Source organism: Salmo salar, chromosome ssa14 (assembly GCF_905237065.1).
Source record: "Salmo salar chromosome ssa14, Ssal_v3.1, whole genome shotgun sequence".
Lineage (NCBI taxonomy): Eukaryota > Metazoa > Chordata > Actinopteri > Salmoniformes > Salmonidae > Salmo > Salmo salar.
This window is the reverse complement of record NC_059455.1, coordinates 37243851-37255724: the sequence shown is the minus strand read 5'-3', so window position 1 is coordinate 37255724 and position 11874 is coordinate 37243851. Positions and strand designations below refer to the sequence as shown.

The following is an 11874-nucleotide window of genomic DNA, read 5'->3' as shown; positions in this document are numbered from 1 at the left end:
TTTGCTAACTCACTAAAGAGGATAAAGCAATATGTGACAAGTAGGCCTGCTATTGGTGCTCACCAACTCACATGGTGACCTGATACTGAGGTGTTGATTCTGCTGTTTGAACCCTAAATTGATATCCTCACTGGTAATTATATCCTAAATTACCAATCATTTTTGGTTTTGACATCAGCAGGACAGACCAACATCATCATATTTTTACTGTTATGAATAAAAGGCTCATCAGTTGCTCCTTTATAATACCAGAGACCAGTACACCCTACTGGACAAAAACCTTACAGCACCTGGAATTCCCAGGCAGTCTCCAATCCAAGTATTTACCAGGCCCGACCCTGTTAAGCTTCTGACATCGGACGAGATTGGGCGTATTCAGGCTGGTATGGCCGTAAGCGAAGGAACGTGCTTTTGCGCTCTATAAAAAGCTGATGAGCCTCTGGAATAGATTGTAGGCTTTACAAGTGGGATGCACTGTTGAGCGCTACATCCCGAGGGGTTCGTGCTGATTGTACGGAGATTGTGACAGCCGGTTAAATAGCGTCCCTTGACAAGGCAAGAACAAGAAGTATGTCAGGAGAAATGCAGTATTATTGTAAGGATACTTATACTTGGAATACAGAGGAGTGTAGGAAAAAAGAGAGGCAGAGGAGGTCTAAGAGAGAGAGAGAGGAAGAGGATGAGCTTGAGTTGATTAAAAATGGCGGAAAAAAGGGAGATGGTTTGTTAAAGAAGAATGGTAGAACGTGTAAGCAGAGTGAGTTTAAGACAGGAGGAGAAATGGAAGTGAATGAGGGCAAAGTATCGGAGGTGGTAGGTGTGGTGAAGTTCTTGGAGCCTGAGGCTTGCACTGAGGGTCAGGATAAAGATGAGTCTCTGACAGTAGGAGTGAAGTTTTAGAAAAAAAATGGACCCTTGCCTTCTGGCTGATTCATTTGTGGTTTCAGGGCGGGTGAAAACTGAAGAGTCATTGTCTGTTCTTTTGAGTTTTGATGTTGAGTCTTTGCCCAACAAAGGGATGTTAGGATATATAAGTTATCCTGTATGAGCTTTGTGCCAAATACATTACGTTGTTACAGGTGTCACACTTATGGGCATGTGGCAGCAGTATGTAGGAGGGAGGTTCCTAGGTGTGAGAAGTGTGCAGAAAGTCATGAGACAAAGGAATTTGTAGCATTGGGGAAAGTAGTGGTATTGCAGGGGTGCCCATGGGGCAGGGGATCAGAAATGTCCCGTGTGAGAGAGGCAGGTTGAGGTTTCCACGGTTAGAGTAGCGCAGAAGTTGTCATATGCTGAGGCAGTGAAGAAAGTAGAGGAAGATGGATCAAGAGGGAGGGATACTGAGAGGAGTAATATATCTGTACCAGTACAGAGGGATAAACCAACAAGTGATATATGTTTCAGTAAGATTGGATTTTTTACATTTATAGTAATGGTTATCAACTGTACTGCAGGGATGGAGCGTAAGTCGCAGAAAAGAGAGGTTGTGGTGGCAGCTGCAAAGAGGTATTTGAGGTATTCGTGTGTGCGAGATTTGACATCAGAAGAGTTACAGGGTGTGTTAAGTGGGGGTGTCCCATCCTTTCAGGCTGTAGGCCAGAATTTTTTTTGTGAGTGTAGTATTAGATGGTAGGGTATTTGTATTATTTCTTTAAAAAAATAAAAAATTCAAGCAAGGTATAAGGGGCTTTTACTCCAGTCCAGTAGGTGGCGGTAATGCTACATTTGTTGGATGCCAACCGCCATTAAACCTCCTCGAAGAAGAAGAAGGAATAGCTCGTATTTCTCTCGTAAGACATTCAATATTTGATTGGTCAATACATTCGACTGGGAGATGGACTGAAAAAAATGACATTTCCAAAAGAAAATGTGTGTGTGTGCTTGTCTTGAACATCATTTTATGGCCCTGAGTGAATCTATGCAAATACAATCCATGACGTAAAGTAATGTGATCCTCCACTACAAACAATATGGCGGCGCCCAGTGGCGCTAAACTTCTATCAAGAGCAGGTAAGAATTCGCGAATAAGTTAATAATCAGATAACCACCAACATATGTTGATCCGAAGATGGCGAATGAGCGATATGAAAACAATGCTTCTGATAGAACTTCAAATAAAAAGATGACAACCTCTGAGAAGCACTATTACACTGATCAGAGGACGCGTATTTCATAACGTGAGGTTGACAGCTGTAATTTATACTGGCAGTTGTGTAATTGAAATAAAACTACATGTCTCATTTGGATAGACTTTAGACCTATGGGACTAGCAGGCTTGACGGCCTGTCAGGTGGGTGCTGTCTTTGGCGGATGTAAACAAACGTGGGGCGCCTGTCGTGTCTGCACCTTGTAGAAGTGGCCCATGACGAAAGATCTAGGATTAGTACTCTTCCCCCAATCCTAACCTTTGCCATTAGGGTGGAAAACAGATGTACTATCCTTAGATCAGTTTCTGGGCAAAGCTGACATGTGCAAATGTCTCAATTTGCTTTGAGTTGATTAATATAGGCATTTACATGTCATATTAAGTCAAATCAATCAGTGTCAAAGTCAACTGATTTTCACATGTGACTGATCAATTAGTTAAGCTGCTGGCAGACCATGAGTGGATGAGTTAATATTTAAAGATATTACTTTCTATTAGAACCCTCTCAGAGAGTCTATAATGGAATGACTGTCTGTAGTCCAGAGCCATATAGATGTCTGGTGTGTCATAGTTATATTTTGACTACATTAAACCTTATTGGCTAATAACATTATCTTCGCTCTGTAATTGGTGGGAGTGTACCACTGGAATACTCCACAAAGACCCACAAGCAGTACTATTAGGTGGTCATGTACTGGAGGAGAGCTGTGTGAGTGGGTTTAAAGTAAAAAAGTGATATACTGTTTAGCAATTTTCATATTGGCAATTTAGGTGTTTCGTTTCCTTTTCAGTCTGATTATCTGTATGTGTGTCTGTCTCTTTCCAGGATTGGGGGGTTTCCTCCAGAGGGTGTGTGGTCTGTGGGGGTGTGGCTCACCCTGGGGTGTCCAATCCCAGCAGCACCGGCAGTTCTTCTGGAGGAAGTGGAAGAGCTCTCACAGTGTAGTCAGACCGGCTGTCGTCAGACCAGCCTACCCAGTCCCCAAGGTAGGTACAGTATGTACTCAATATCCCACAATGCATCACATATCTCGCTCTGCCAGTCACTGCCCAAGTTACAATGGATCACTTACCTCATACATTGGGCGCGTTCAACATTGCAGCTGACTTAAAAGGCGAGTCGAGACTGACTGATCTACAAATCACTTTGCATCATGAATAACCACTCAATATGATTTGTAGATCAGTCAGTCAATCACAATTTACCCATGATATATCACAGTTTTGATGCTCTCAAACACGGCCCTTGTGATACAATAAAATGACTGTCCTCTGCCCTCTTTCCCCCCCCCCTTTCTCCATCTCACTCTTCCCCCTCCTTCTCTCTCTTCATCTCTATTTCTCCCTCGCTCTCCCTTTCTGTCTCTCACTCTCTTTCTTTGTCTGTCTGTAGCACATCCTGAGGCCTGACTATGTGAACAGTGGTCAGGTCCCAGACTGGCCAGACTACATAGAGATCAAAGACCAGGAGCAGATCCAGGGCCTGACCAGAGCCTGCCAGCTAGCCAGACAAATACTTCTGCTGGCAGGACGCAGTCTCAAGGTGTGTGTGTGTGTGTGTGTGTGTGTGTGTGTGTGTGTGTGTGTGTGTGTGTGTGTGTGTGTGTGTGTGTGTGTGTGTGTTATAGAGAGTAAGAGAGTGTGTCTGTCTGTTTGCTGACATTCCAAGTTAATAACGTCATAGCTTTTACCTCTGACCCCCAGATTGGCATGATGACAGATGAGATAGATTTCATCGTCCACCAGGAGACGATTCGTCACAACGCGTACCCCTCCCCCCTGAGATATGGGGGGTTCCCCAAATCAGTCTGCACCTCTGTCAATAATGTGGTCTGCCATGGCATACCTGACACCCGGCAACTGCAAGATGGAGACATTATCAACGTTGATGTGACTGTGAGTTTTACCCCCCCTTCACATACACACACGGGCACATCCACCGTTCCACATTCCTTACCCCCCCAATCCCTTCATCAGGTCTATCTGGAGGGTTACCATGGTGACACTTCAGAGACGTTCCTGATTGGCTGTGTGGACGAGATGGGGCGAAAGCTAGTGAAGACAGCCAGGAAGTGTAGAGATGAGGCCATTGCTGCCTGTAAACCTGGGGCTCCACTGTGTGTTATAGGTAACACTATCAGGTACACACACACACACACACACACACACACACACACACACACACACACACACACACACACACACACACACACACACACACACACACACACACACACACACACACACACACACACAACCCCTTTGTTGTTTTGTATAATCTACTGGCCCTCTCTTCCTCCTACAGTGAAATAGCCCATTCCAATGGTTTCCATGTGTGTCCCTACTTCATTGGGCATGGCATAGGCTCCTACTTCCATTGCCATCCTGAGATCTGGCACCATGGTAAGAGTTGGTATCTCACAGCAATCCTACAGTTTTATATGGTCCACTCATTCACCATTACCTAGAGTTAGGGTTGCAAAATTACAGGAACTTTTCATGGTTTTCCTCTGGTTTTCCTGAAATCCCAGTTGTAGGAATAAGCAGGAAACCCAGACTCCTCCATCCCGGATTTCTGCAAAACTGGGGAATTTATTGAAAGTTCCAGGAATTTTGCAACCCTACCTACAGTATATTGGACCTAAATATCACTTTCTCATTTATCTGACAGCTAATGCCAATGATATGACCATGGATGAAGGGATGACTTTCACTATAGGTCAGTTACATGTCCTGTCTGTCAGTGTATGTGTATGTTAAAGGAAAACTCCACCCTAAAACAATGTTTGGGTATTTGTTTCATTAGTCCAATGTTGATATAGCCCCAAAATGTTTAGCTTGTCAGCAGTCAAGTTTGAAGATATATAACTTTCAAAATACAGACATAAAGTCAGTCTGATGAATTTTGCATCTTATGATGAATAGGAGTGTGTGTATCTAGCTGCAGGTGTGTTAAAGAGATTTTGCCTTATTTCACCTTTATTTATTTAACTAGGCAAGTCAGTTAAGAACACATTCTTATTTTCAATGAGGGCCTAGGAACAGTGGGTTAACTGCCTTGTTCAGGGGCAGAAAGACCGATTTTTACCTTGTCAGCTCGGGGATTCGATCTTGCAACCTTTCGGTTACAAGTCCAACACTCTAACCACTAGGCTACCTGCCGCCCCAATGAGGCCCTTTATCTACTTCCCCAGAGTCAGATGAACTCATGAATACAGTTATTATGTCTCTACAAGGAAGTTAGAGGTAGTTTCTCGAGCCAATGCTAACTAGTGTTAGCGCAATGACTGGAACTATATGGGTATCTACTAGCATGCTAGCAGATACCCATAGACTTCCAGTCATTGTGCCAAAACCGCAAAGTATCCCTTTAACGTTAAATCTGTGTATGCAGAGCCCATATTGATGGAAGGATCGTCAGAGTTCAGAATCCTGAAGGACAAATGGACAGCAGTGTCTGCAGACGACAAGAGGTAGGCCACTTACAGCCTACATACGACTGACATAAAGGGTTATAGCACAAAGTGTCACTGATACCCCGGCTTAACCTGTATGTGTATGTGTGTGTGTGTGTGTGTGTGTGTGTCAGGTCAGCCCAGTTTGAACACACAGTAGTCATCACCTCTGACGGTGTGGATATTCTCACCAAACTACCCAAGGAGGATGAGCCATCGCCAATAGGAGTCTAATCCCTGTTTTCAGATCAGCTGTTCACACCCCAGTCACATCAACATCTATGAAGAGGTAAAACACCAAACTGACCCAGGGTTAGTACCAAAGAGAGACTAGGAAACTGGGCATTGATAATGACTCAAATGAGACTGCACTAGTGCATTATTTTGTATGACTTTGTGTAGAAAATATGTTTTATTATTTAAATAAAGCTTTAGTTCACTTTTAATTAGAAACAGTGTCTGTCTTTGAATCATTAGCATATCATAATTTACCTTTCACTTTTGTGTCTGACAAAATATTAGGAAACAATATGTGGTCATTGCAATGTTGCTATAACACATTTGACTTTATGTTTCAGGAAATCAAATGAATTCTAATCTGGGGAGCACATTCTTCTCTCTGACTGACGGCATCATAAGATTATCTTGTGTTAACGTTGTTAGGACTGCAAGGTTTGCAGAGTATCATACGTCCTCTGGGCTGATTATGTCATGACTTGATGTTATTGATGCTGCGTTGTTTGGCTGCATGCGTGATGTATTCAGCCCTACTAATAGTCTCTAATCACATCAACCTCCAGCTCTACGTTGTTAGTAACTTATTTAGTTTTTCCTCTAGACCAATTAGATACCGTGCTCTAGTTATTTCCACTAATTCTATTGAAGCGATGCCTTTTAAGTTCCTTAGGCCACATTCTTGTCATAAGTACAATATGGCACATTTATTACACAATATTCAATATCAATGTTATTCTCAAACACACAGGAATTCATTGAAATAAACTGGTCATAAACTGTTTATCTGCTAAATAAAAATTGCTCATATTCCTGCCAGGTGAAAGCAGAGTCCACACATAGATTTTCCCATCAGCAGGTTTTCAGTATCTTTAGTCCTGTATATCAATAAATTGTACCCACATCAACTGAAGGATTCGGTGGTTGATATAGTACTGGACTCTGCTGGGAGAGTGCCACAGAGTCTGTTGCTGAGTACCAAGAGTAGTTACTGTAAAAGGATGGGGTGCTTGGAGGGATACAGTTCTGCTCATTGCTTGAGCCTCCTGTCTCGGTAATCCCATGGGGGGCCCAGTGCACCGTTGTAGCATGAGAAGAGCTGCTGGACCTAGGGGAGTCACATGGAGTCTCCGGCTGTTCTGGTGGCATCTGGCCGTTTCTACATAGCTTCTTCAACTTTGAGCGACGGTTCTGGAACCAAATCTTCACCTGGGAGAGAAAGTATGGGTGGTGTTTGAAATTCCCGTCATACAAGCCCACTGCTACCTCCAGACAAGTGCCTTACAACTCCAGACCTCTTGGCAGAAAGTGTAGCGCACTTGTATACAATACAATGCACTTACTGTACATATGAAATGCATTTAGCATATAATGAAAATAATACTATTTTAAATCATAAATGATTATCATTGAAGTCCATCATGGTCAGAAAATGAACATGGCACACCTGTGTCTGCGTGAGTCCCAGTGAAGCGGCCAGCTCCGCACGCTCAGGTAGCGCCAGATACTGCCTCGTTCGGAATCTGCACTGGAGCGCGCACAGCTGCAGGCTGGAGTAGATGGTTCTGGGCTTCCGGACTTTCTTTTGTTTTCCCTTTACCATTCGGACTTCTGGCTCCTTCTCCTCTTTCTCTGAGAAAATGTGTATGACCATTAATAGTAGGACTATCATTGATTAACACAATGTATCCTGTACTATGATTAAAAACAAAACCTGGCATAAAGAGCCAACACAATGTTTCTGAAAAGTACAGAAATTACCAAATGATAGGGAAATGATGGGTTAGTTATAAAAGGAGATTATTACAGTTTGCTTACACATCTGGATTTGCATAACTGCACATAATTGATACATACACATTTAACCAAGATAAAATTCGTTTTATATTGGATATTCTGTGGATATTCTGTTTTCTCTCGTCTATAGCTATTGGACCAAGCATGCCATGGGGATTTTCTTTTTTGGGGGGGGGGCTTTCAATCTTCAGTGTCTCTTACACAAAGCATGCCATCACTATGAAAATTATGTGGCACTCTCTTTTGCCCTCAGACCAGCCTCACTTCGTTAGGGAATGGACTACAAGGTGTAGAAAGTGTTCCACAGGGATGCTGGCCCATGTTGACTCCAATGCTTCCCACACTTGAGTCAAGTTGGCTGGATGTCCTTTGGGTGGTGGACCATTCTTGATACACACAGGAAACTGTTGAGCACGAAAAACACAGCAGCGTTGCAGTTGTTGACACACTCAAACCGGTGAGCCTGGCACCTACTACCATACCTTGTTCAAAGGCACTTCAATCTTTTGTCTTGCCCATTCACCCTCTGAATGGCACATGCACACAATCCATGTCTCCATTATCTCAAGGCTTAAATATCCTTCTTTAACCTGTCTCTTCCCCTTCATCTACACTGATTAAAGTGGATTTAACAACTGACATCAATAAGGGATTATAGTTTTCACCTGGATTCATCTGGTCAGTCAGTGTCATGGAAAGAGCAGGTGCTCCTAATGTTTTGTACACTCAGTGTATTCTTCATCAGGGAGGATGGACAGAAATCCACCTCTTTTTCTTTTGTTCAAATTATTATACTTTTTTATTATACTTTTTAGCTCTTACACAAAGCGTGCCATGACTATGAAAATTATATATTCCGAATCGGGGGAGGATGGAGAAAAATCCGCTTTTTATTTGTATAAAGCCGTGGATTTTTGTCTATCCTTCCCTGATTCAGAATATAACATATTCATAGTCGTGGCACGCTTGGTTCAATAGCTATTGATGAAATAAAACACAATATCCACCAAATATCCAATATCAAACTACTTTTACCTCGGTCCATATTTAGGAGCAGACAAATAGTGGCATTCAATGATCAAGGGCACAGCCACATTCGAATCAACAAATAGTGAAATACTGTGATAATGTTACCCACCTGTGTCCGTGGTGTGAGGTGAAGAGCCCATATAAGATCCGTAACAACCGTAAGAGGCGGGGAACCCAAACTCATACATCCCGGGACTGTAGAGACCGTTATTCCCATTATATTCCAGAAAAGAATGAGAGTCAAACTTCAGCTGGCCGTGCGGCTGATCTGAGCAGTGTCCGGTTGGTTGGTTAGGGAAGAAGTTGCATCCTGTAGCCCTTGAAATCGGTAAGATTTGAGATTCCTGTGATTCGTGCATGGCGTAGTGAATCGAGGTAGTCTGAGTTGATTGCATAGCTGTGTCAGCAGTCTGTAAAACTCCAGTTATGGCACCATAACGCTATGCACATCTGCAAATAACTGCCTAAATTGAGTCTTTTAGGATAATATTTCTATTCCATTCTATTCAAAAAGTAGTTTTCCAAGATAATTATCCACTGTCTAAGTCTCCAATGATTGCCTACACGTGGCAAATTATGATCAAATAGCCCACTGTTATTATGAGAGTTGTCAATAAATAAACTGTTTATCTGTATCTACTCCATAGCCTAGATATGTTGGAGTGGTGTCATCTCGTATTCAAGACATGGAATGACTGAAGCTTCAGGTGTCTGCTCCTCTGGATGCGACGGTCTGGTGTGACGTGAACCAGGAGACTGATGGGTGGGCAAGAAGCCAAAGAAAAATCCCCTTGACTGTGACTTCGTGTGACGCCTTGTACACCTTATTACCATTTCATGTTATCATGATTCAATACCCTTATTATACAATCTATTATTATGACAAAGGTTTTATATCTTTTGTCGTTTTTTTTGTTATAACTTTTTCACTTGCAAAGAATGTTGTAAGCTTTTGGATATTTGTTTCGCCCTCAGTGCGCTCTCTGCTCGCACTCACCTTCGGATCAGCGAGAGGTGATGGCGCCATCTGGGGGTCTTTGTGTGATGTTGCTACAACCCGGCAGACACATACCAATAGTCTACTCCACCTTACACACTTCATAATTACCGACGGCGCCAGTGCTCACCCACACAGGCGAGCAAAACAACCATTAAGGCTGACTGAGATGACTGAGGGTATATTTACACTGTCTATGTGTGCCCACCACGCATTAAGGCTTACCTCCGACTCCACTGTAAATATAAATCATGATCTTCAGACCACAGCAGCAGCTGCAAGTGGGGTATAGGCTAGGCTGTGTCTCAATAGTCTGAAGTTGCTTCCTCTCCTTCATCTGCCTTTATCTGAAAACACAGGTTAGTTGAAAGCGCACCATGAATATATCATCACCTGTCCATATCAACACTATCAATATGGACCCCTCCATTTCCTTTACTTCACATTAGTGTTGAGTCATGGGGGGGCATTTTACTGTACTTGATAACATTTTTTACATTTTACATTTTAGTCATTTAGCAGACGCTCTTATCCAGAGCGACTTACAGTGGTGAATGCATACATTTCATACAATTTCATACATTTTTTTTTTTTTTTTTTTCTGTGCAAGGCCACTAGATGGCCTTGCACTGCTATGTATGTACATCCTGTAGCCTTAGTAATAACAGTATCCCTGTATGCATATAAGCCAAGGCCCTTTACCAACATGTCAGGAGCTTTATGGCATTTGTGGTAGTGCACTAGCTATATTTCCGCAGGGTCGCTGGTTCAAACCCAGCTCTGGCTGTCGCTACAGTGTGTTGTTTAGGAGGTAGATGAACACAAACATAACATTTGCTGCTATTACATTGTCAAAGTAATGTAAGCCACACTGATGCCTCAATGGGAATATTTAATTATGAAACGTTAGATACTTTAGTTGTATTGTTGTTTGGTCGTAGTGTTCTTAGTTTTTACATTTGAGTTGCTGTTCTTGTCTATTGGTGTTCAGTATTATTTCATGTTTTGTGTAGACCCAGGAAGAGTAGCTGCTGCTTCTTCAACAGCTAATGGGATCTGAATAAAATCATGAATCATAAAATGACTTTTCAAATCAAGGTTTACAGTTATCAAGAAACACCAAGAATTCCTGGAATAGTTGAGAGGCAGTTGATGCATTCTTCATCCTTTTGTATGTATTTGATAATGAAGTATTTGATAATGAATTACCTATTCAATATTTGATCAAAGGAGAGCTGACTGGGTGTGATGTGAAAGTTTTGCTTTGAACTGTTATAGACAATCCATACAGTATATTTACAGTATCCCTATAGTACATTGTTGTGTAAAATAACTCCACTTTGAGGCTATTGTAGCCAGACTTAAACATTTGAGAGAAACTCCTTGCCCCCTGGGTGTGTTTATACCTAGTGCCAGTGTGCCAGTCACGAGGGTGTGTTCTTCCTGTGGGAATGACAGGATCAAAGGAAGTAGATATATTGCTCGTTTGTCCTCTCTGTGCAGATTCACTCATCTCAATATCGTAGGGATCCATGCTTCTTCATCTGCATTGTTTGCTCTCTGGGGTATTAGGCTCGGTTTCTGTATAAGCACTTTGTGACAACTACTGATGTAAATACATTTCATTGATTGATTTGGTCATGCTCAGTTAACTGTAAATTAGGTGATTTATAGATCCGATGATCAGATTTATCTAAGTGGCACCTTGCTAAGGAGAAGCAGAATTCCCTTCTGCTGAAAAGACAGGATGCACAAAGAAGTAGTGAAGTGGATGATTGAGTAGATAATATGAATACATATCAGATGTTGCTGATGTTTCAGCATTGCCTGTCTTAAAAGAAGCTTTAATCCAACTGTGTCAGATTATGCAATGCTCGTTGAAACAGTTTAGAACAAACTTCCTGAACCGCTGTACCTTAGCAAGACATTATTTTCATATTTAATATCTTTTCTGGGCAATCAACCTGGTCTCTTAGACTTGATGTAACATAGTAAACGTAAAGCTGGTACACTCAAATTAGAATGATATGTTACATTTGGTACAGTTACATAAAACAGAAGGTGACTTAAGGCAAATTAAAACCAAACCAAATCAAAATCACATTTTATTTGTAACATGCGCCGAATACCGTGAATTGGTTACTTACAATCCGTTAACCAACAATGCAGTTTTAAGGAAATATTTACTAAATAAACTAAAGGAAAAAAATTAAATA

General features: G+C 41.9%; 1 protein-coding gene and 1 pseudogene across 2 annotated transcripts; one reads left to right on the top strand and one right to left on the bottom strand.

Moving 5' to 3' along the window:
- Positions 1-278: 278 nt before the first annotated feature.
- Positions 279-397, bottom strand: LOC123726931 (uncharacterized; annotated as a pseudogene).
- A 1356-nt stretch (positions 398-1753) lies between these two features.
- On the top strand, positions 1754-10728 carry metap1d (methionyl aminopeptidase type 1D (mitochondrial)). Of its 2 annotated transcripts, XR_001320502.2 has the most exons (10): positions 1754-2010; positions 2973-3133; positions 3540-3689; positions 3851-4042; positions 4124-4287; positions 4452-4549; positions 4818-4865; positions 5541-5619; positions 5736-5890; positions 9309-10728. XR_001320502.2 is itself a non-coding variant. In XM_014140898.2 (9 exons), the coding sequence occupies exons 1-9, from the start codon at positions 1971-1973 to the stop codon at positions 5833-5835; spliced, it is 1032 nt and encodes a 343-aa protein (XP_013996373.1). In that variant the 5' UTR covers positions 1754-1970; the 3' UTR covers positions 5836-6047. The 2 variants fall into 2 exon arrangements, 1 of the variants encoding a protein (XP_013996373.1); XM_014140898.2 differs by lacking the exon at positions 9309-10728 and having other exon boundaries at positions 5736-6047.
- The last annotated feature ends 1146 nt before the right edge of the window (positions 10729-11874 follow it).